This window comes from Phoca vitulina, unplaced genomic scaffold (genome assembly GCF_004348235.1).
Source record: "Phoca vitulina isolate PV1807 unplaced genomic scaffold, GSC_HSeal_1.0 scaffold40, whole genome shotgun sequence".
Classification (NCBI taxonomy): domain Eukaryota; kingdom Metazoa; phylum Chordata; class Mammalia; order Carnivora; family Phocidae; genus Phoca; species Phoca vitulina.
The window spans coordinates 3,422,768-3,447,194 of NW_022589743.1; the positions used below are offsets into that span (position 1 = coordinate 3,422,768).

Consider the following 24,427-nt stretch of genomic DNA (forward strand, 5'->3'; position numbering starts at 1 on the left):
GTAAGTTTTTATTTTCACAAATGTGTATCTTCTCCCCTACTGTCATTTTAAAACATGTAAAAGAAACTAAATTCAACTAACTTCTATTCTCTTTCTTTTATATTTTTTACATGGAAAAAAAATCTAAAAGTGAACTGAATTCAATTATTACTTTTACAATTTTTGTTTCCCTTTGAATCTAGGATAGGAAAAGGTGAACTGCATTTTACAGGAGTTTAGAGGTCTGGATGGAAATTTTTGTGGGGTGTAACTTGCTTTTGTTTTAGGAATAAAGAGATAGAGTAGTAGGCATGTTCCCCAGGGAGAAACCCTGAGAGGTGCTTCTATTAATTCTTAGAGATTTAAATTAAATGAAGGAAACAGCACTTAAAGTTTCTGGGAACTGCAGTGCCCTGCCTAGGACCCTCTTTCTTGTTCCCCAATATAACAGAAAGGATTTCAGGAGATTGGGGCTCCTTTTTAGGAAGAGGCCAAGGAATACAACAGCCTTTCTGAGACCATCTTTGAGCCCTTTCAAAAGTCCACACACATCACCAAGAAAGTCCCCGGGCAACAGACACACATTCTGGCAAGATTTTTTTTTTTTTTCCCCTGGACTCTCAATTTTTCTCTGAATTCTCTTTGCCCTGCAGTTTGTATTAGCTGGTTTTTTCATTTTAAAAATGTTTATTGAATGCCTACTATGTGGCAGACACCGTTTCCAGCTCGTTGGTTTGTGTGAAAATTATGGTCAAAGAGCTGACTAGATATTAAGAGTCAGAAACGGTGGGGGAGGGGGGAGGGCCGGGGGTGTGGGGGGGGTAGGATATAGACGTCGCCCACCTTCTTGCCTAGAAAACATTCTTTTTCTACTCAGCAACTAACAGCTCATAGTATTTTCTGTCGCCCCATGCAAAGAAAAAAATCACAAACCCCCAAATCCGACAAACACGTGGCTGGCTAGAACAAAACGCGGATTTGGAGAGTGGGTTTTGAAGGTGGTGGAGATGGAGAAACCGAGTTGGAAGCCCTCCCCCCACGCCCAAGCCCCATTTCTTTGCAGCGCGCGGGGAAAACCGGGAGGGGGACAAAGGTGCGGCGTGTGGTCTTTTAACTCCCGACTTTTTGAACGGTATAAAATCGTCTGGCAGAAGAGCGGGGCGCCCAAGTCGGGAGTCAGTTCACTGACTGCAAATAAAAAATAATAACAAGAAAAAAAAAAAAATCCAAGGCATTCCTATCAGTGCAGCCAACACGTGTTGCGGAGTCGGCCCGGGCCGCAGGCGACTGAGACAATGGGGTCGGGGACGGGGAAAGGGAGAGTGACCCCCTTCCTCACCTGCCCTCGCAGCACGCGTGCCCCCGACAAAATTGTTTCTCCCACCCGCAGAACCCCGAGTAAAACCCGAGCTTCCGCCCAGTTCAGGGAGAGTCTGGCATTACTGGGGGTCCACCCCCTCTTTCCCCGGTCCCCGGGCCAGGGGGGCTCCGGGGTACCCGGGCTGCGCTCTCCGCCACCCCCTGAGCCCCGGCGCCGTCCCAGCCCCCTCCGCTGGGAACTCGTTGCCCTCGCCCGCCACTCGGCCCGGGATCCCGGTTGCGCGTGGACCGCGCGTCCCGCTCTCCGCCGCCTATCCTGGACTCCGAAACGCGCGGCGAACTGCCCCCTCCCCCACCGCCGAGACGGGGTGCGACCGCCCACGTGTCGCCCCTTGCCCAGTCGGGTCCGTCCCTCGGGCTCCCGGGGCCGGAGGATCCGGAGCGAGTTGGTCAAAGGCGAGGAAAGGGACCAGGGCGGATCCGCTTCCCCCTCCCCAGGAACGGGAGGGGGGAGGGGCCGCCGCCCCCTCCTCGCAGCTCCCGCCCCTCGCTTCCCCGAGCGCCGAGCGGAAATTACCCCCTCCCCCCGCGGGTCTGACCTGGGGACGTGGGCGGGGCTTCAGCCCTCGGCCCCCCGCCCCCGGCCCCTCTCCCGCCTTCCCGCCCGGATCCGAACGCTGCACCCCAAACAAAGTTCCGAGACCCGAACCCGGCGCTGGGAAAGCTGCGGTCGCCGGCCTGGGTGGGGCGGACGGAGGGGACTCCACCTGTCTGCCCCCGCGTCAGGGAGGGAGGAGGGGAGCGTTCGGATCTCCACCCGGTCACTCCCTCCCTGAGACCTCCCCCTTCGGTTCGCTCGGGTCTGCTCACGCTACCACTCCTCTTCCTCCTCTCCACCCCTCCCTCTCTCCTGGGGTCAGCTTGGGCCGGAGCCGCGCGTTCCCCCCTAGACCCCGAGACGGTCTCGTTCGGCGGCGGAAGCCGGGTGCGAGCCACCCTTCTCCCGTGGGAATCCCGAAACATGATTTCCTGCGGATCCCTCGTTCCCAGCCGCGGTCCCCCGTGTTCCTAGCTTCCCGGTCCCGCGCTCGCAGGGTCCCTGGGTCCTGGATTGCCCGGAGGCGGAGGAGTCTCCTAGGGCTGCGGCCGGGAAGGCCGAGACCCCTCACTTAAAAATCTAGGGGAAAAGCGCCTTTCTTTTAAAATCACCGGCTCGCGCGACCCCCGCCTGAAGACCCCAGAGTCCTCAGCTTCTCTTTGTCTATCTCGGCCGTCCCCCGCCTGTCAGTCGCTAGCAGTTAACCGGGGTAGGGTGGGCAAACTCTCCCCCCAGCCACCGCACGAATAAAAAATAACCGTACGTTTTACCCATAAAGAGGTGGGAGATTCTGGGCCCGACCACCCTCCCCCAGCCGGGGCCGGGGTAGGGGGATGGGTGGGGGCGGGGCGCCTCCCTTGGGGCCAGATTCTTGCCAAGGGGGAGGGGGCAAGTAGAGCTTCGGGAACGCAGCCCCCACCGCCCTGTTTCCCCCGGGGGGTGAGTTGAATGCCCCCCCGCCCCCAGGCTGGAGATTGGTGGGCTGGGCCGGGCTGGAGGGCCGATGGGCCCAGAGGCTTCGGGGGTCTTCCCGAGCAGGGTGGGTGGGGGCTTTCACCACGTGGCTTCGCCTTTTTTTTTTTTTTTTTTCCGCTCCATTTTTTTTCAAGTCGATTTTATTTAGAGGCGGCGCCAGGGCGGCCGCGGAGAAACGTGACACACCAGCCCGCTCGGAGGGGTTTCGGACAGAAGGGAAGGAGCAGCGCCGCGTCGTCCGCCTCCCAGCGCGCCGCGGGCACTTCTCCCCGGCCTCCCCGAACTCTCCCGCGACCTCTGCGCGCCCTCAGGCCGCCCTCCCCGCCGCGGGCTCCGGACAACTTCAGGGGTGGGGTGCAAAGAAAGTTTGCGGCTGCTGCCGCCGGCCTCCCGCCTCTCGGCCTAGGAGGCTCGCCGCCCGCGCCCGCCCGCTCGGCCTTGCCAGGGACCGCGTCCCGCCCGGAGACCGCCACCATGAACAAGCTGTACATCGGCAACCTCAACGAGAGCGTGACCCCCGCGGACTTGGAGAAAGTGTTTGCGGAGCACAAGATCTCCTACAGCGGCCAGTTCTTGGTCAAGTCCGGCTATGCCTTCGTGGACTGCCCCGACGAGCACTGGGCGATGAAAGCCATCGAAACTTTCTCCGGTAAGAGTGCACCCACCTCCCCGGAAAAGCCACAACGAAATCCCCCAACAACGGAGACCTGCTCCTCTTCTCTCCTTGCCCGCCAACTCCCCTCTCGCTCCGGCCTGCGGGGCTTGGCCTCGGCATCGACCCTCCGCCCACCTCCTTCGACGCCCCCTCCATCCCCCCTCTCGCCCCTCGCGCGGAAATATCCTGGACCCCCTCACCCCTTCCTCCCAGCCCCAGAGCAGAAGCTGGAGGCTTTAGTAAGGCCGCCCCTACCCCCCGCCGACGGGACGGGGGCCCCATTGGTAGTGTGTGGGGGGGTCCCCACTCAGGCGGCTCCCGTCTGGGCCTTATTTCCATGCCCGCCCCTCCCTATTCGAGGCTGGACCCCCTCCCCCCCAGCCCCCCAGCGCGAACACCCACAGCTCCCTTTCCTCCACCCTAGGCCTTTCCAGGCGGGGAAGAGGTCCCCGCTCCGTCCCCGATCTCCCGGGTGCCCAGTGGGGACGGCAGCCTTCGGGCAGGGCCGGAGAGGAAGGGGGTCCCGCCTCCCGCCCAGGGCCTGGGCTTGAGCCATTTTGATTTGAAAGTGGGGCGTGAGCGGGGTGGCGCGGCGGCGGCGGCGGCGCCGGGTCGCCATGCTGCTTCCCGAGACGCCCAGGCTGGGCCGAGAGGCGCGCGCCGCGGCCGCGGGGGACCCTGCCCGCGGGGCCCCGCTCCGCTCCCCCAGGGCCTCTGCTCGCCCCCGGCCCCGACAGGTGAGCGCCCCGCCGCCCGGAGCCCTGCTCCGCGGCTCGACCGAAAACTAAAGTTTCATTCTGCACCCCTCCCCCGCAACACACTTTGGGACCAACGGGGAGCCCTTTCTCTCCCGGCCCCAGCTCCCCAGCTCTGGGAGCCGAGTAGGCAGCCCGCCCACACAAACGCCCTGGTCGCCCCATTCCCAGATCGGGCTCCCAGAGCGATCCACTACCCAACTAGCCTCAGATAACAGAACAAACCGAAAATTAACAAAACACAATAACGAATTTATAGATTCCACCATTCCCAGAGCGACCGTTTCGCGTCTGGCCACGGAACCCACTGCCTGGATTCCTAGGCAGATCTCAGATCCCAGTAACTCCTGAATTATCCTCTTGGTCCTTTTCCCACCCCACACCCCCGTTGCAGCTCTTATATTGCCTTTTTTTTTTTTTTTTAAATCTTTAGGGAAAGTCGAATTGCAAGGAAAACGCCTAGAGATTGAACACTCAGTCCCCAAAAAACAAAGGTAGGAAAGGGCTCTTTGAGAAGGGAGGCAACCTGGGGGCGCTTAGAGGCTGTGTTAAGGGGTCCATAGTGTTTCCAGTGGAGGAAACCCATTACGGGCCTTCCCACCCCCCACTCCGGATGTTGGGGGCAGGGAGGGAAGATTGGCTAAGATCTTGTAATGGGTGGTTTACAGCTTGTAAAAAATAAGCCGGGGCTGGGGTGGGCTGAGAGATGGTATTTGGAGAAGTAAAAGGGAAAAAATCAATAGGAGAGAAACCTTGTGGATTTGTTCAAGGTGTGTGGGGGGCCATTTTTGTGAGGAAGCTAAAAATCTTTGAAGAGTTACAACTCCTGGACGTTTCTGCAACTTCTAGCAGGCCTCCTTTTCTCTTTTATTCCCCCCACCCATCCTATAATTCTTAAGTGGATTCGGGGGGCTCTCCTTCGACATCCAAGGGGAAGTGGAATGAGTTCCTGTCCCCAAAAGAATTCCCTTTTGCTTGTGCTTTATGTATATTTCTGCAACAGGCAAGGGCATTTTTTTTTCAGACACCTACCCCTAGTCCCTCACATCACACATCCTCCCCTCCCAACTGGATTTTGCAAAGAATATGCTTTGGCTGTGCTATCCTTTCCGAGCCCCCCCACCCCCACTCCTTCAGTCCATTGTTACAAGGGGACCATCTGGGGTGAGAGCTTTGTGTTCAGGCTGTGAGCTGGGGCTCTTTGGAGGGTCTAGAACTCCCTGGATGAATAGTGGGAGAGAGAGAGAGAGAGTGATAGTGTGTGTGTGTGTGTGTGTGTGTGTGTCCCAATACCTTTCTATTCTCATTTAAGCAAAGTGGGGTACCTCTATCATGTTATCCCCAAATCTGATTCATGGTGGATTTCAGATCTTTCATTGAACCCTGGGCTGCAAAGTATAGGGGCAGAGTCTGTCTGCTTTCTCATTTAAACATGTTGACAGTGCAGAATTTTCCCTCATGTTGCAGCCCCCAGGAAATCTTTGATCCTCTTGTTACCCCCTCCCCTCCCTAGGTGTGTTCTCCCCCTCATTTCAACTGGAAACTTGCTGCATTTGGAATAATCCTGGCCTTTTCTGGGTGGGAAGGTGGAGGTGGGTCGCTCTGTATAGTTTTGGTTTTTTTTTTGAGCCTGTGAAGTTTAACTGTAAAGTTTAAGTGAGATAAAAATCTGTTCAGTGGGTTTAGCTTAAGATATTTTAAGTAACTTAGAACTATTGTATCTATAGATGATCAATATGGCTTGTAACTATGTTTATAGAGCCTGTGATTTAACCTCAAGTGCTTCAAATACTCTTATTGGAAAGGCAATTAGAGTTAGGAGTAAAGAGGCAATAAAATCAGAAGGAAGAAAAAAAAGTCTTATTTATTATTTTGAAACATTTCCTGGAGATGGGCCTGAGAGAAAGATACTGACACCAGTAGATTTGTTGAGAAGATTGTGGGTATTTGAACTGAAAGCTGAGTGTTTGAAACATGTTGATGAGAAATGTCCAGAATAATTGGAATTCTGACATACGTGGGATTTTTTTTCCTTTTGCTCTTATGGATGGTTTAAATTTTAAAGGGAATGAAGTGAAAGCAAGAGAAATAGCAAAATGTGATGAGTTGGGACCCAAAACATTTATATTTTAATTTCCATGGTGCTCTGTATTTATGGATCTTTTCCCCCTAAGCCATCTGCTTGCTTTCAAGCCATTTTTAGGCTCCTTCTTGTTCCCTCCAAAATGCATTACTTAGGGCGCTTTTGAGTTGGGAAGGGGTGGGGTTTGTGAGAAGAGTGGGTACAAAATCTTCCTTTCCACATCCATATTAGATTCCATCTTTTGTGTGTTCTCCCCTTCCCTGAAATAATTTTTTGAGCACAAACACTGAGTCAGTTGTGTGTGTGTGTGTGTGTGTGTGTGTGTGTGTGTGTGTTTGTGGGGTGGTTGAGAAGGCACTTCATTTTTCTAGAATGAATCAATTTTTGAAGTTTTAGGATTTAAAAAAAGAGTTTGTTTTTATGAAGTAAGTTTGCTCTATCATTTTGTGTTCTTTGAAGGAAGCATTTTGTGGTATGTGTTTTTAGTCTGTCTGAAAACTATTCAGTTGGTCTGTTACTGGCTTTTTCAATCTCATGGATGTATAGAACAGGAACTAGTTAATTAAATATGACTAATACATTTTAAGCAAAATGAATGACTGTGCATATGTATTTTGTATGTATATACTCTTGTTTCCACTGTTTAAAAAAATAGAAAAGAAGTAACTTCCTGATGCACTCAGTTCCAAATGAGTTACGACTTTAAACATTTCTAAGAGATTCATAAAAATCTAACAACCTAAGTGTTCCTGGTTTTTGTTTGGTTGTTTTTTGTTTCTTAGAGGGGGGAATCAAACAAAAAAGTAATATTACAGCAGTTATCTTAGCATCCTCTGATTTTTGAAGTATTAATTTTGTTCTAACTTTGTATCTATTTGATAGATATACTATTTGTACCTTTTTAAGAACCCAAGAGACTGAGCACCATGCATTTAAAGTGAAAACATTAATTTGAAATTTTAAAATGGATGATATTAAATTTCTTCCACCTTCCCAAACCCTCTCTTAGACAGTGTTGGACTTTTGGCTAACAGTTTTGGCTTTTTGTTGAGAATTTGTATATATTCACTGTCAAATATTAGGACAAAGGAGAAAAGCCTAAAGCATTTTTAAAACAGTTGTGGAAGAGGTTTGTACATGTGTTTTATTTTGAGAGACCTAAGAGTAGTTAAGGTAAGGGGGGGGTCCCATTTTAGACTTGTTTATTTTGAGAATTGACTTGCTTTTTAAAGGAATTAAGCTTGTGTTTCATTTGCCACTGTGTGCCTTTTTCTAGAGGAATGTGACCTAAAGATAGCATACCTACTGTCAGCTGCTGTCATCAAAATAAAAGGTGTTGCTGTTAAGAAAAAAATGCAAGAGATGTACTGCATTTCTCTGCATGAAATGTGTTCGACTTAAAAGACTGATTTTCTTAGGCAGGTTAATGGTTGTTCTTTTCTCTAAGCTGACTTAAAATGAGGTGGGCTAAACACTTTACCTTGATTTTCCAAGTATTAAAAAAAAAAAAAAAAGAAATTGGTGTCAGAGCCATAGAAGTGTGAGAACTCTCAGAAAGTGCTTAAACTTTATTCAGATTTTACAGTTTAATTTCCTAAAGTTAGCAGTTTTGGAAAAATCTATGTGAAGGGATGTCTTGTAAGTGGCAAAAATAGTATTTTTAATTTTAAGTGATTTGCTCTGAAGTAATTGGATCACTAAACGTTTTCAAAACAAAAAGATTTTGCCTTCAGAAATGGACTTGTCTTTAATGAAAATTGTTCTGAGGGGCTGAAAATGAATTACAGTAAGGGGGTTAAGAAGCAAGGGAATGTCTTAAAAAAACAACAAAGGAGTAAAAAGTACTAGAGTGGGAGGATTTTCAGGCACTTTTACTTCAGTGGTTGTAGTTGAAAGATACATCTGACCTGTATTCACCCAGTAAGATTAAAGTAGAAACAGTTTATGATACTTTTGGTAAAAGGTTTTCTTAGTAATAATAGGTTAGTTTTTTTGCCTTTAAATAAATTTTAAAATGGTTGATTCTTACATTTTTCTGCACTGTTTGGAGGGAAAGTGGAAATCAATTCACTCAACATTTTAGTTTCCACCTAGAAAGTAGATCTTACAAATTCATAAATTATGTTTTCTTCACTGCTAGAGAATCTGTTATCATTTAGTGCACAGTATTTCAAGATGCTTTCCTAAAGGACAGTGGTATTTGTCCATTGGAAGAGTGGTAGGTTCCTAGAACCCTTTATTTTCTGACCGAGAGTAGAAAGATGAAATTTTACTCTAATGCTTTCTCAGATGGAGAACCTTGGGGGAAAGAAGGGGAAGAATTGTAATTCCCATCACTAATTTATTCAAAGTATAGTTAACTGTTCCAAATGTAAAGTTTTAATGGCACAGCTTTTGGTGGAAAAGGAGCAAAACATTATTATAATTATGTTTTAGAGATGAAATACATGACATTAGCCATTGGAAGAATCTTGATTCGAGGGTTCTGAGCTTCTAATCTTTTTAAATTACCTTAATATAGGTCATTTGAATCTTTTTTTATGTGTTTGGGTACTTTTAAGGCTTATTTTTTAAGGGTTTATTCTAAACTTTAATGTGTAACAGCCAGTTGACAAAGATACTATTGAGATAGGCTAGTGAGTATACAATTTTAAATTATTTTTAAAAATTTCAGATCTGGTTTAGTTGAGTGAAAAAGGGGGGAGACCAGCAAGTGGTGTGTGAAATTTGGGGATCTTTTTGTTGAAGGTGGACATTGGTTATATCTCTGTTGGTTTTTGGTGGTGGTAGTGGTGGTGGTGGTGTCATTAGAATAAATGTATGAACCAAAGACGTTGGAAGAACAGACATTTTGTCAGCTGTTAGGATTTGAATTCCGTCTTGTTCGCTCCCCATCCTCTTTAAAGGTTCTTAAAATGTGGCTAATGCCTTCCAGAAAGTGCAGCTTAGAATTTGGGATGGGAGTGTTAGGGAGAGAAAAGAGGAAGAAAAAAAGCAGCAGGGGAGACTGGAGAAATCAGACGAGTTAGTCCTGGGTTGGAAATTCCAGACGGGGAAAAAAGAGAGAGAGAGAGAGAGAGAGAGATGGGGGTTGGGTGGAGTTCCCGCTTCCCTTTTAAAGAGAAGCGGCTGGAGGCGCACAGCGACCCACGGGAGAGGGGGTCGCAGACAGCAGCTTTGGAAGACGGGTGGGAGACTGGGCGTAGGGCAAGGCTCCTTGGGCTGTCGGAGTTGCCTGCCTTCCCTTCCTCTTTTTCAAAAAGCAGAGAAAGTCGCGGCGGCGCTGGAGGCGCTTCCTGGAGAGCCCGCGCCCGCCCCGCTGCCCTGACCCTGCCCGGCCCGCTGCGGCCCCGGCGGCCCCGCAGTCCCTGCCCGCGCCCCCGCGGGCCCGGGGCTCCCCCGCAGGGCTGCCTTTCCCGGGGTCCCCGAGACCCCCCCGGCCGCGGCGCGCCGGCAGACAGCCTCACCCCGCTCCCGAGAGCCCCAGATCCCCGACCTCGCCCACGTGCAGCGGTCCCCGGCTGCGGGCGCAGCCCCTTTGCAGCGCCCCGGCTGCCTGCAGACCTTCCCATTCCCGCCCCGGCTGCCTGCAGACCTTTCCATTCGAAGGCAAAAGCTAAAGGCCAAGGCGGAGTGAAGAGGGCTGGGTGAGGAGGGTGGGGAGAGAGGAAGGGGTAAGGAGGAAAGAGGACGAGAGGTGGAGAGAAAATGGAGGTGCACATAGTGGTGGCCCTCTCCCCGGAGCTGAGGCCCCTTGGCAACGGGGCATAGAGCTGGAAGAGTTAACAGGGTCCAGTAATCTTTAGAAAATGGCCAGTCTCCATGTCCCAGAGGCAGACTGAAACAATAACAAAGCGGGGGAATAGTAACCAGAGGTTCTAGGGTGGGTTTTATTCGTGTGGTGAAAGAGAGAACAACAGGTCCTCCGGTGGGCCACTGACTGGGCTTGCAAGACGTTTCTTAGGGTCCCAGCCAGCGTTTGACTCCATGTGAACCGCCAGATTTGCACACCATTTCCACCTGTGCTGAGCACATTTCCTCTCCTCGCCCACACCTTTTAAAATGCCTGTCAAAACAAAAGCAAGAAAAGGTCTCAAAAAACGTGCACTCAAGACAGTACATGCTCTTTTGGTTACTGATAAAAATTTGATTTGGCTAGCGAAAGATCCAACCGGGGGAGCGTCTGTGATAACGTACCATCCCGAGGGGGGCACTGCTCAGCCCCCAGTTTGCTAACTCCATTCCAGTAGAAGAGCTTGGGTGTCCCCTCAGACTGTGTTCAGAGGGGGCTCTGTCCTTTTTTAGTGAGTGGGAGGGGTCATCCTCGTATGGAACAGGCTGAGCCAGCTTTGTAAGGCCTGTTTGCAGCTAGTAGGTTTGCAGTAAATAGTTGGAAAACGAAGGCACAACAGGCTCCAACAAGCTTTTACCCTAAACACAGACCACTGAAATACAATGTATGTGGATTACGGGCAAATCACAGGAGAAAAGTGGGTCTGGGCCTCATCATTTTAATGCAGTTGGAGGAAACCTGATTGCAAAACACTGAAATGTGGCTGTATACAGAACCCCCCGCACCCCCCCCCCCCCCCCGCCCCGAAATGCAGTCCTATCGCAGAAGTCCAGTCTTCCAGGATTTGATGTTCTGGTTGTATGGCAGAGAGCACAGAGCATGGTGAACCATTAGTACAACTGCTTTTGAATGAAATACAGAGCAAATAGCTGGATGATAAGAATTTTTGACTGCTATGTCAAGGTGTTTGCAGGACCCCTACAGACAAGTGTGATTATTAGACAAGTGGCATTTTGGTGGCTAGAGGCACATAAGGGACCAGTCAGGATGGATGGGTGTGAATTCTGCTTATAGTTTAGGGGAGGGGTGTGCAGACATCCCTCTTTGAGAGGAGACGGCAGAAATGGAGGACCTCTTTCCCACACCGCGTCTGTTCGGTGGATTCTAGTCAGCCCTCTACATATTTCTGTAGGAAAAGGGTGAGGAAAACTTCAATTTTCATTCATGTTGAGTTAGTTTCAGTTGAAAAATTAGTCCTTCATCCAGATGTTTTGACCACTTGAAATGGAAAATGTTAAGTCTGAGTGAAATTTGATTGGATAGTTTAGTTGATTGGATGTAGTTAGAATCTCCAAGAGGAGAAATCAGGATTCAGGAAGAAGTTGTTCCATGTAAAGGTTGTTTGTGGGGTCTGAGTTCTTTGGCAGCAGGAGTTGCGTGGACAGGAATCATTCTGAATTACTGAGGCTCAAGGAGAGAGGACGCTCTATGGGGTCAGGGTCTCCTGACCAACCTAGGTGCCTCCTTCTGCAACCTCTTTAGGACTATGGAGGAAAGGTCTCTCAGGAGAGCTCAGTGTTTAAAAACAAGAGCTTTGGAGCCAGGCAGTGACTGAAACTGCAGAAGTTAATCTTCTTTTTTTTTTTTTTTTTAAAGATTTTATTTATTTATTTGAGAGAGAGAGAGCACAAGAGCGGGGAGCGGGAGAGGGAGAAGCAGACTCCCTGCTGACCGGGGGCCCGATGCGGGACTCGATCCCGGGACTCCAGGATCATGACCTGAGCCGAAGGCAGTTGCTTAACCAACTGAGCCACCCAGGCGCCCAGAAGTTAATCTTCTTAAGCCTCGATTTCTGTAACTGAACTGGTGTTATTACACATTAACTATTATTATTGCTATTATTTGTTTTAGATACGGACCTCTCTGCCTCCTGTCTTTGGACTGTGGCAGCTTGGGGCATAATCTAAGGCAGTAGGTAGGGTGTTTATCCTTCTGTGACTTTGGCATGTATTTTATATGGAACAGTGATGGATAGGCATATTGAAGGGGACTTATGTGTAGGGTGCTCTGATAACTTGCATGCTGAAAGGAAAAGCCACCTTTTGGGAGAGGGAGATGAGGGTCATCAGGGCAGTCCTCCCAGACCCCCTGCATTATGGACCCCATCCTGTCAGACAAGAGACTTGAAGAGATGGTGGAGAATGCTACTGCTGATTGTTCCTTAGAGGAGTGGGCCATATATTCTGTTGTTGGTGCCATGAACCCAGGCCAGATGAAATTTCATACTTGGGGGCTACCGTCAAAGGTGCATGTAGGGCAGGGACATTGGTGAGAGAAGAACCGCCTTAATTCTGGCAATGAGGTAAGTGTTAAAAGATTCAGGATGAAGGGGACTTTGAGTCCTTGGGGGTCAGAGGAAGGAAGAAATGAGAGCAGCTTCTCCCACCTGGTGGGAGATGGGCATGTTTGCCTTGATGTTCAGCTCTTGGTAAGCTAACAAAGTAGCCTTTCAGGAGTTGGGGATCCCTGGATGCCCAGGAAGTGACCGCATACATTGCTCCCCTTATAGAGGGCACAGCCCCAGTGGCCTCACTTGCCCTGGCCCCATGGACTGGAAAGAGAGCCCATCTTGCCACCCACTTCCTCTTTGGGCCTCCCTGCTGAAAGGGTGCACACAACACCCACTCGCACAGACCTATTGCCCCTTTCGAAATCTCAGTCTAGGGACTGAGGATTGAACCTTCTCAGTGGGGTGGGGAGAGGAAGGGCTTCCAATCCGGATGTGGCTTTTGGCCATTTAACAGGCTTGTGACTTTAATCAGTTACTATAAAGGGTTTTACAATTAGTTTATGTGGAATGATGTGTGTTGCCTCTTTTCTGGAGTGCCATCTGGGATTGCTTGGGGCTCCTCAACTTCCCATGAGGTATTCTGAAGCTGAAGAGGACGAAATGAGGGGAGGCAGGAACTAAAGTGGGGGCTGTCGGGTGGAGTAAACTTGGTGAGGATGTCTGTTCAGGGCTAGAAATATTTACTCTACTTCCTCCTCCAGGTCTCTGAGTTTCTTGGGAGGAGAGGTCCGACTGTAATAGAGCAGTTGGTTTTGGCAGGATTTGGAGACAGACCCCGAAATTAAAGAGTAGAGATGATCCTTCGCAGACCAGGCTGTTGGTGCCTGCAGCCAGTGTGCTCTGGGTAGCGACTAGACAGAGGATGTTGGCTTGGGGGGAAACAGCGGGATTCCGAAGATATTCTCTTGACTCCTTATGTCGAGTGTCCACACCAGCAACTTTTTGTTGAAAAGAAGGGAAGATTTGGCTCACTGTAGTTAATTTGATCTAGAGGGTTTTCCTGCCTATGGTTATCACCATTTGATTCAAAGCTGCTGCTGCTGGCTTTTTAGAATAGGGTAGAGTGATACCCACCCAGAATAAGCTGGAGGCAGGCAGGGGGAATACGACGATCTTCACAAACATCCTATGTCTCTCTGAGATAATCTTTCTTTCACTTTCCTATGCTTGTCCCTCACTGACTATCTTGAATGAGTAGTTTGCTAAATTTAAACTTCTAACTAGAGGAAGAATGGAGCCTGTCTAGGCTCAGGTTCCTTTGCTCTCTTCAAAACATCCCCTGGTCAGCAACTTTAGCTTGGGTTTGTGTGTGTGTGTGTGTGTGTGTGTGTGTGTGTGTGTGAGGGGGCTTTGCCACTCAAACATTAGCCATTTTTGCAGGGGGGAGGAGAGATTTTAAAAATGACATATTTACAACCAAATTCCACGTAAGAAAATATTTAAAAAGATGGTACAGCTTGGTGTGATCGCTAGCATTTTGCTGGGAAGTTTGGTACCTCTCCCAGTGGGTTCACTCACACCTGCGTATGTTCATCCACTCGTTTTTATGTATTCAGAGTCTTCTACTGCGTGCCACGCCTCTGCCAGGTATTAGAAATACAATGAATGACAAGTGAAAGACTAGTATTAGAGATGGAAGGAAATACAACTTCTCAGTTCATTTTCCTCCAGGAGCTTTTAGATTTTTAACTTGCTCCTTGGTGTTTTAAGAGAATTTTAAATAAAAAAAATGTTTTTAAATTTTTTAAGTTAAAAATTATTTGTTTATCTATCTACTTACTTATTAATTTATAAGATTTTATTTTTAAGTAATTTCTTCGCCCAACCTGGGGCTCTGATGTAACAACCCCCAAGGTCGAGCTGTGTGTTCTACCGACTGAGCCAGCCAGGCGCCCCTAAGTTAAAAATAATTTTAAGTATTTTAAAATAATTTCAGTTAATTAAATACCTCTTAAATATCTAAATAATTTTACGTGGTGAGGCATACATAACATGACATTTACTACTGTGAGCATTAGGCGCGCAGCTGGGTTATGGAGAACATTCACGCTGTCATGCAGCCAACACCTGCATTCATCTCTAGAACTCTTCATCTTTCAGGACCGAAACTGTACCCGGTAAACGAACTCCCCCGCCCCACCCCCCTCTAGTGGTATTCAAACCATTGCCAGTTTTTCTTTTTCCTTCCTACATGGTGGTCACCTCTTCATCCTTCCATAAATACAGGAGTCTTTGCCTGACCCCTCTCTTGCATTAACACTAATCATTTGTTGGGTTTTTATTTAGCACTATTGGGTCTTTTTCAGAGTGGGGGAGAGAGACAAGGGTTGAGAGAGGGAGCTGCACAAGAGAGGTGCAAGATAAAAATCTCTGCCCTCCAGCATTTTCACTTTAGAGCTAGGAAGAGCTGTGGGACAGCAGAGGCCAAGAGACTATGTATTAAAATGGGAGGCACACAACCTCAGGGACTAAAATAGAGGAGGGAGGCTTTGAGGGAGCTAAGCTGTGTTTTGGAGGATAGGCAGACAAAATAGGAGTGGATTAAGGAGAGCATGATGGATTGACAGGGAGATGTTGACGGGAAGACAGTTCATCTAGAAGAGAGGGGTGGCATTGTAGTGAGGCCCTCAGGCAGGTAGGGCAGATATCCCTGTTTATTTCCCTTATAGAGCATCTTCTTGGCTCCAGAGCTCTGTTCGAGGTGACTCAGGTCAAAAGATGAGCTTTTATTGAGTATCTCGTCACATCCCTGAATCCTCATAAAGAGCCCTGTGCAAGTGATTTCCTTCTACAGAAGAAGCTGAAGCTCTGAGCGGGTAAAGTAACTTAGCCAGGGTCAGCACCTTGAATAGGTGGTAGTGCTGGGATTCAGACCCAAGCCTTTCCACCTCTGAGGCTGAGCTCTCTTAGAAGGTGGGAACAGGTGATCCTCTAAAGTTGGAGGAAATTGAATCTTATCTTGAGCTTTTCTGGGGGGAGTGCATAAGTAAGTTTAGCAAATAAAAAACATGCCTAACATGAATTTCACCCTGTTCTGAGCCTCCTTCTTCCCCAGGTGTTTTATACCTGCTTTGCATTTTATTTTCCTCTCACTGTTGGGATTTTCAGGCAATCTTCAGTGGTTAAAAAAAATCCAGAAAATTCTCCTCTTGTCTGGACAGCTAAGATGGGAAGTGGGGATTCTGTTTTTAGATAGAAAAAGACCCACAGAGAGGGAGCTGAGCGAAGTGGAGAAGGACTTGAGTGGGGTTAAAGTTCAGGTATCAGCCTCAGCTTGCTATCTCTCCAGATGGGTAAACTGTGGGATCCGGGGTCCCTATCTTTTCTCGGGCCTCGTTTCCTCATCTTCAACATCCCCATCTCCAGAAACCCCAGGAAATGAGCTAGGTATTTTGAGTTTTAAGGGCCTCCATTCATCCTTTGGCATTCTGATAGGCACCAGGGCTGGAGCCTCTGGCTGGTACCCCCCCCCCCCCCCCGCCCCCTTTGTTTGGGTTCAACCCCAGGGAACATGGGAGGCTGGGGGGAGGGGCAGGGATTGAGATGCTTCTCCCACCCACCCCCTCCCCCTCTTAGCAGGAAGGGACAAAGAATTCACCTTTGTTGCAAAGCCTACAGAACCATAATTCATAGCTTATGTATGCTTTTGAGGAGCAAGAACCTAGGCACCTTCTTTTTGCTGAGAAGCAGGAGGAACAGGCCGGCTTCATGGTGTAGCCACGGTTGTTGGCTAGTGTCACCTTGGGTTAGTCACTTAACCTCTCTGAGCCGGTTTTTTTTTTTTTTTTTTTGAACTGCAGAATGGAAATAAAAAATATTCTCATTCTTTGGCGGTTCAGAGGCTCAAATCAATCTCTTGTCGCTGTTCTAGGTTCATAGGAGGTGCGGGTGTAAAGAAGGACTTTGTAAACTCTATAAAGTCCGTGCAAATGTGAGTTATTAATGATTATCATTAACTGATGACACCCCAAGAGGACAAAGAAGGTCCTTCTCACCCCCAGACAAATGCCCTACTCTGCATGGGGGTGCGGAAGATGGCTCTTGGATTGTAGCTTTTCTGAGGAGGCTCCCGGGACGTCCCGGGAACAGGGTCTTTTTTCTTCAGGCCCGGAAGGCCCTTGCGTCCCGTGCCCCCAGCCCAGCCCAGCCCACTGCCGGGCCTCAGTTCCTGCCTTCGCAGTGGGAGGCCTCCCTGGCCTGGTCCTGCCTCCTCCCCGCAGCCCGGCCGAGGTCTCTAAGGAATGCCGCCTCCCGGGCCATTTTCTCCCCTCCAGCTTCTGCGGCCCCACTTCCAGCCCTCTCCCGGCCCCCTACCCCCAGCCGGTTCCCACTTAAATGCTTGCAGGCCTGTTTGCAGGCGGGAAGCCCCCTCCCCCACAGGACCACCTCAGTCACAGCCCTGACCACAGGGAGGTCGGGTCTGGATTTACTAAAGGACCCCGGAGGGGGAGCCTGCCCCTCGCTGGCTGCCTGGCTCGCTCATGGGGTCGGGTTTCGGCCGGTGGCTCTGGAGAGAGAGACAAAGGGCAAAGTCCTGTCCCCACCCCCACCCGGCAGCCCGGGGGCGCTTGTCCCCTCCCCCTCCTGGGCCCCGCCGGGGAGCCCAGGGCCCCCTGGGCCGGGCGGGACCGGCCCCGAATGAGTCGGGGTACCGAGGGGGTTCTGGCGGCAGAACATTCTAGACTGCCGAGCCTGCGGCAGAGAAGGGGGGCGGGGACCCGGGGGGCATCGCCTGCCCCCTCCCGGAGCCCTGCCGACGCGGCCCACCCAGCGGCTGGGGTGGGAGGCCGCGCGCTCAGCTTTCCCTGGGCGAGGTGAGGGGCTGGGGGAAGGGGCCGCCCGCGTGGGGCGCAGGCCCGGCGACGCCAGCGCGGCCGCTCAGCTGCTCAGGCCTTCTCAATTGCCCGTTCATGAGGGCTCCCCTCCTCCCCCCAGCTGCTGCCAGCCCTCCCCCACCCTCAGCTGCTGCCGCCCTTCCCAGGCACCTCTTTCTCCTCCGTTGCCCTGCCTGCCCCCGCTCTGGCGGCCCTCCGCGGCGGAAGGCCCTGCCCGCCACCCTGGGTCTCCTGGCATGTCTGAGACCTTGCTTGCCGCACCATCTTGGAAGGTGCTGGTGCAACTCCTGGACGCCATCCCTGGGCTGGGAAGAAGGACCTACCAGAAGGGCATCTGCGCCTGCCTCGAGGCAGGGCCGAAGTCGGGATGGGTGTCCGGGTCCGAGGAGAGTTGTTGTGATAAGTCCCCACCCCACTAGGAAGAGACAGACACCAGCCTCCTGAAGTTTCTGACTACCAACAGGTCTTCGCGGGCAGCTGGAGGGGAGCCATGCCTTGAGCTGGTTAACCTCATGGCGGAGGGACACAACCAGCACGCCTTTCCACTAATAGGATGATCGGTTATTATTTTTAATGTTTACTGGGATACGTTCGCGTCCTTTCACAGGAAACACTGCCGAGTCCAAGAATTACGCGAAGTCCCATAGGGTCGTTTTCTCGGTGGGGAATTGAGTTGTTGAAGACTGATTTCTCTTGAGGCTGGTCTAGTTTCCTTACCCTTTCTTCTGAGAGCTTCACCGCAAAGTCCTGTCTTGAACTGGGCTCTCCAAACTTGCCGTTCCCTCCTGAGGGCGAGACTCAGCCTTTCTCTAGTTCCGAGGCTTGCCCCCATGATGCTTTCCGCAGAGGGCCAGACCCTGTGGCTCGTAAGCTTTCTGGAGAAATGCTGACATCTCCACTGGGGGGTGAGAGTTCAGCCAACATCTCTGGTGAGGTTGGGGCAGGAATAGCCTTTCTAGCCCCCCTTCTGCCTTTTCCTCTCAGTGTATTAGCTTCTCCACTCCACCCCCCGGTGAAGATGCTGGAAGTGCTTCTCACTGCTAGCCTGAGAAGGGTGGCGAATGATGTCTGCAGCGGTTCATTTCTGATCCCACACCATCGCTGCCTCCACCAGGAAGGCTGCGCGGCTCACGTTGGGTCACCTCTTTATCATTTGTCCCCACAAGTTAGGTTTATGCTGAAGGCTTCTCCACACGTCCCCATACCCAGATTCTCCTTCCTCCCACTTCACCCTGCAGAGCTCACGTGGCCAGCTCCCACTCTTAAGAACCACTCAGGTGAAAGAGCACGATTCGAGGCAGAGAGCAAGGTGGAGAGGGGGAGAGGCAGTTGGCCCAGGCCGACTTGAGATTTGTCTGGAAAGAACTACACTGTCTCAGAGCTTCTGTTTTGGCTTCCTCTCTGGTGCTGCCCAGATGGGCAAGAAAAAAAACGTGGGCTGTCTTGTCAAACCATTTATTTCCGAGATGAGTGAATTGAGTGAAGTATTCATCCATGAGGTTTGCTTGCTAACACTGGTTAGCGCCTTCCCCACTCCATGTCTCACCTTTGCTTCCTTGCCTGTCCCTAAACATACACGAAATCTTGCAAGAATTTTTGGTGACTATCCTTTTACACTGCTAACATTTCTCTGACAGGCATCCAGCCGTATTATAGTATAGTTAGCTCTTGTGTGAGTTAAACCCTGTGCCCAAATTAGAGCCGCATGCAGTAAAAGCCAGTTGGCATGCACTTAGCCATACAGAATATGGGCATTTTTCCTGCTGCTGACATCGGGGCTATACAAGCTTCTGCTGTGTTAACACTTCTTGTCAGAGAGAAAGCAGCAAGGTTTGGTGGAGATGAGCATAAACCAGCCTGGGAGGAGAGCGGAGTTCCGGTTCTACCTTAGCGTCACCAAAGGCTCATTTCCTTTTTTCTGAGCCCTGGTTTCTCCAGGCGTCAGTCGAAGGTGACTGTTGAGGAACCTCTCAGGCTCGAGGGGCTTACCCCTCTCCCGCCTCAGTGTATGAATCTGATTTCCTTCGACTGGAACTTGCTGGTGCTGGGTTCGCGGTTGTGTGGGTGTGCGCATGCGTGCATCCTTAGTCATGTGAGCAGCCTAGCGACCCCTCCCTGCCCCCCACCTGCTTTTCTGCCTCTAGGTAGGCTGGAAGCATATTAAACATGATACAGAGCCTTCCAAAGGTGTGTGTGTGTGTGGGGGGGGGTGTGGGTTTTCCCCCAAAATCTCCTGGAGATTTGATTTTCCTTTCTCCTTGTCCCCAGCATTAGCACAGGAGTCCGAACACACGTGGGACAGTGCAGGGGTGCTACATACATTTGAAAGACCATGTTCACGGGACCACAGATAACATCGCAGTGGTGTCCCCTGCCTTCTAGTTGCCCCTCCTCCACCCAGGCATTCACCTGGGCGGTGGTGTCTGCTCTGCCTAGTCCTGTACCTTTCAGTAGGTTCATGTTTTCCTTTCCAGCCCCTACCCTGCCCATCAGCCCACCCGACAGCCCGCCTGTCTGGCTGCCCTGCCTCTGGATCAGCCTGGCACGGAGCCCTGGGCATTGGGCCAGCTCCTCCCCCCCCTTCAGCCCCGCCCCCTTTCTCAGCTACCGCCGTGCCTGGAGCGTGCCAGGCCCGCCCCCTTCGGAGGCTTTCCTGGACAATTACTTTCTTCACCCTGCACCCTAGAGGGGTAAGGAGGCAGGGTGGGGAAGAAGGACTGGGTCAGTGGTGATCTTACGGAAAAGGCAGGGGTTGGCACTTTAGGGCGTTTGATGTGTGATTTCCAGCTGGAAAAAACTGGGAGGAGAGCCAGCTTCGGGAGGGTGCTTCTACTCCAGCGTCAGCGGTCGGGGACTCTCTTGTTGAAGAGTCAATAGGATCAGCCAGGGATGCAGTGGACAGCCCCCCCCTACTCCCCAGTTAACCTTGTCCATTCCCTTCTCCCATCCCCAACCAAATGGGGTCCCCTATTGGACTGTCAGCTCCTTGAGAGCAGGAGGCATGCCTGTCGCCATCACCTTATGCTCTGCACTGTAGCACAGTGCCCAGCCTCATCCAGTAGAAATGCATTGACAGCCACATATGTAAGTAAATTTCCTTTTCTTTTTTTTGCTTAGATTCTTTTTAAAAATTTCCTAATAGCTATGTCAGAAAAGAGGGAAAATAATGTAAAAGATTAATTCTAAAATTAATTTAGAAATTCAAAGTGTTATTAATTCAACATGGAATCAATGTAATAATGAGGTTTTATTTTTTTGGGAGGGGGGTACAAAGTCATAAGGAATTTGGTGTGTAGTATTTTATACTTAGAGCCTATTCCAATTCAGATGCTAAGTTTGCATTGGAAACATTCAATCAGCATTTTATAATTTATAAAGATTTTATTTATTTATTTGATAGAAGTGAGCGAGAGTGCAGGAGCTGGGGAGGGAGTTGCAGAGGGAAAGGGAGAGAGAATCCCAAGCAGACTCCTCACAGAGCATGGATCCCAAGGCGGGGCTCGATCCCAAGACCCTGAGACCATGACCTGAGCTGAAATGTAGAGTGGGATGCTCAACCGACCGAGCCAACCAGGCGCCCCCCGATCAGTATTTAGATTTCACAAATTTTACAGAGGAAAAGTTAAATTACATAAACACCTCTAAAACGAGCATTCTGTTCGTCAGTTGCAGTAGCCACAATTTAGTGGCTCAAAAGCCACATGTGACTAGTGGCTACTGTGGGGTGGACAGCAGGGGCCCAGTGCTTAGTAGGTGCCAAGAAAATCTGTGGAATGAAGGACTGCAGCAGCTGGACCACAGAAACCTTGGGGCAAGTCATGGTAGTGAGTTTGTGGATGAGAATGAAAGCAAGCAGGGTTGCGCCTGCAGGTTTGCAACCTTTGTGGCTCACTCTCGTCCGACATGCAGGTAACTGCTCCAGCCGGTCCCCAGCCAGGCTTGTGTTCTCATCGCCTTGGGTTAGTTTCTTACCAGCTTTTCGAGGAGCTGCCCGTAGGCTTGAGCCAGGACTGGGGCATCAATGTGTAGATGTGTGGGAGGATGTCTTAAATTTGGACTTACGGGTGGATTCCAAAGTCTTCATGAACTCCTGAGATCTTGAAAGTGTGTGCAGAATGTTGGCGCTTTTCTGGTGTAGAGTGTTCGTAGCTTTTATCACATTCCTAATGGGAATGGAGTATCGACAAAGGTGTGTGTGTGGGGGGGGCTGTTAAGAACCACTTATTTAAGGGGCGTTTGGGTGGCTCAGTCCTTAAGTGTCTGCCTTCGGCTCAGGTCATGATCCCAGGATTCTGGGATCAAGCCCCGCATCAGCTCCCTGCTCTGTGGGGAGCCTGCTTCTCCCTCTCCCTCTGCCTGCTGCTCCCCCTGCTTGTGCGCTCTTTCTGTCCAATAAATAAAATCTTGAAAAAAAAAAAAAAGAACCACTTATTTAAGACCTTTAGTCCATAGAAAATTCCTCAGATTAAGAAAGCCTTTTCCTGGGACACCTGGGTGGCTCAGTCGTTAAGCGTCTGCCTTCGGCTCAGGTCATGATCCCAGGGTCCTGGGATCGAGCCCCACATCAGGCTCCCTGCTCCCCGGGAAGCCTGCTTTTCCCTCTCCCACTCTCCCTGCCTGCTTGTGTGCCCTCTCTCGCTCTCAAATAAATAAAATCTTTTAAAAAAAAAAAGAAAGAAAGCCTTTTCCTATGGGTAGACAGGGTTGATCCCGGTCTGGGAACACAAGACCTTGTAAAACAGACCAATCCTGGTCCTTGTTTCCCACATGTGAGAAACTGAGGTCCAGAGAGTTGAAGGTTGGACTTGTCCAAGGCCACACAGCCTGCTTGTCAGAAAATCACAGCTTGGGGGAGGGCTGGAGGTGCAGGATCTAATCTGGAAATCCCAGTTTAATCCTGGTTCTCTGCCGAGATGAAAGTCCAGGTTTGACTCTTGATCAGGGGCCCCAAGCTTGACAAGATTTCCAAAACCTGTTGCTGCTTCCTTCCCACTCCCCCCACCTTCCGCTGGTTTACCCCACCCTGGTTTAAAGGAACTCCTCCTTCTGGGGGGAGGGGGGGAATGAGGTCCCTTCCCCCGGGGCTGTGGGGGTGGAAAGAGGAATAGAGCACTCCCTGGGGCAGGTTTCAGCCTTTTTCCAGTAGACCTGGAGTCCTTGTACCTCCTGTGCATTCTGCCCTGCAGGGAGGCCCCATTCTGAAGGCTATCATTTGTGCATCCGCTCTTCTCAACCCTGGACCCCAGGCCCCTGCCCCCTTCCAGTCCCCAGCGGGCTCATCACCAAGGCTTACATTCTTGCTGATACAACACCAACTGGAAAACCTCATTAGTTAGATCCATTAATTTGGAACCTGCTATGACTTTAAAACTGGCTAAGCTGGAATAATTTGAAAAACAATTTTAGGGGCACCTGGGTGGCCCAGTTGCTTCAGCGTCCGACTCTTAGTCTCGGCTCAGGTCTTGATCTGACGGTCCTGGGTTTGAGCCCTGCTTAAAACAAAACAGTTTTAATTATGGAAAAAAATGTAAACAAAAAGGTATAAAAGATAATTTAATAAATCTCTCATGTACCTATCACCTAGCTTTAAAAAATACCAACTCATATCCAGTCGGTGTTTATTTTTTCTTCACGCTCTAATTATTTTGAAGCAAATCCTGGACACCTTATTTTATCTGTAATTGTTTGTCTCTCTCTTAAAAAAAAAAAAGATTTTATTTATTTATTTGTCAGAGAGAGAGAGCACAGCAGGGGTGGGGGGGAGTGGCAGGCAGAGGGAGAAGCAGGCTCCCCGCTGAGCAAGGAGCCCGATGCGGGGATGCGGGCTCGATCCCAGGACTCTGGGATCATGACCTGAACCGAAGGCAGACACTTAACCAACTGAGCCACCCAGGCGTCCCTGTCTCTTTTTTTAAAAAATATAAGAACTTGAGGGGTACCTGGGTGGCTCAGTCAGTTAGGCATCTGACTCTTGATCTCAGCTGAGGTCCTGACCTCAGGGTCGAGGGTTCAAGACCTGCATTGGGCTCCACACTGGGCATGGAGCCTACTTAAAAAAAATAAGAACTTGCAAAATCATTGATTCTTAGTTAACAGTGTTATCCAGTATCTAATCAGTGTTCAGTATGCCATTAGAATCACTTCACCCACTTATGGAAATATGCAGCTGGGAAAAGTTCCTAGCTTAAGGAATTACAGGTGGGACGTTTTGATTTATTGGAGAATAGTACCCACTTACCCAGGCCCACTGTTCACTATGTTGTATGAATTCTGAATATTTTTTTCTTTAAAGATTTTTTTATTATTTTATTTGAGAGAGAGTGTGAGTGGGAGAGCACAAGCGGTGGGGGGGGGGGGCAGCAGAGGGAGAGGGAGAAGCAGCCTTCCCGCTGAGCAGGAAGCGCAACTTGGGGCTCGATCCCAGGACCCTGAGATCATGACCTGAGCTGAAGGCAACTGCTGAACCGACTGAGCCACCCAGGCGCCCCAAATTCTGAATATTTTTAATTGTCCTTTGGCCTAACTTGATTGAATTTTGACAAAGGCTTTTTGTCGCCATTCTTCCATCAAAACAGCAGCGCTGGGGACAGCTCACAGAGCCTGGAACCAGACAAGTTTTGAGTTCAAAGCCTGACTCTGGCTTTTAGTAGCTGTGTACTTGGCAGAAATAATCTCCCATTCTCAGGGTCCTGGTCTGTAAAACGGAGCGTCGGGCCCCACCCTCATGGGCAATGAGGGTCTTCTAGCAAGTGCTGAATTTCAGCTTGGCATCTGTTAAGCATTCCTCAAATGTTAGGCCCTTCCCTAATTGACCTGTTTTCCTTCCCAGTCTAAGCCAGTGACACTTCTCTGAAAAGGTGAAAAGGACGAGAACTTCCTTCCCAGGGAGAACTCCCGACCACATCCCTTTCCGGGTATCCAGCTCCTGTGCTTCCTGAAATTCTTGGTTTGCTACTTAACTCCTTCTGCTGTTGCATGGGTGCTCTCTCCCTCTGTTCTCTCCTGAAATGTCCCCAGGGCTTGAGAAAAATGGTCACTTGGTCTCTGTGGCCTTCATGCCGCCGCGCCCCCCCCCCCCCCCCCC

General features: G+C 50.2%; 1 protein-coding gene across 2 annotated transcripts in view; it reads left to right on the forward strand.

The window, feature by feature from the left end:
• The first annotated feature begins 3,346 nt into the window (after window positions 1–3,346).
• The window catches only part of IGF2BP1 (insulin like growth factor 2 mRNA binding protein 1), a 39,312-nt gene continuing 18,231 nt past the window's right edge, over window positions 3,347–24,427 (forward strand). For both annotated transcript variants that reach the window (XM_032428931.1, XM_032428932.1), the window contains exons 1-2: window positions 3,347–3,521; window positions 4,716–4,776. In XM_032428931.1, the coding sequence (XP_032284822.1) occupies window positions 3,347–3,521; window positions 4,716–4,776 (236 nt within the window). The remainder of the gene's footprint in view (window positions 3,522–4,715; window positions 4,777–24,427) is intronic.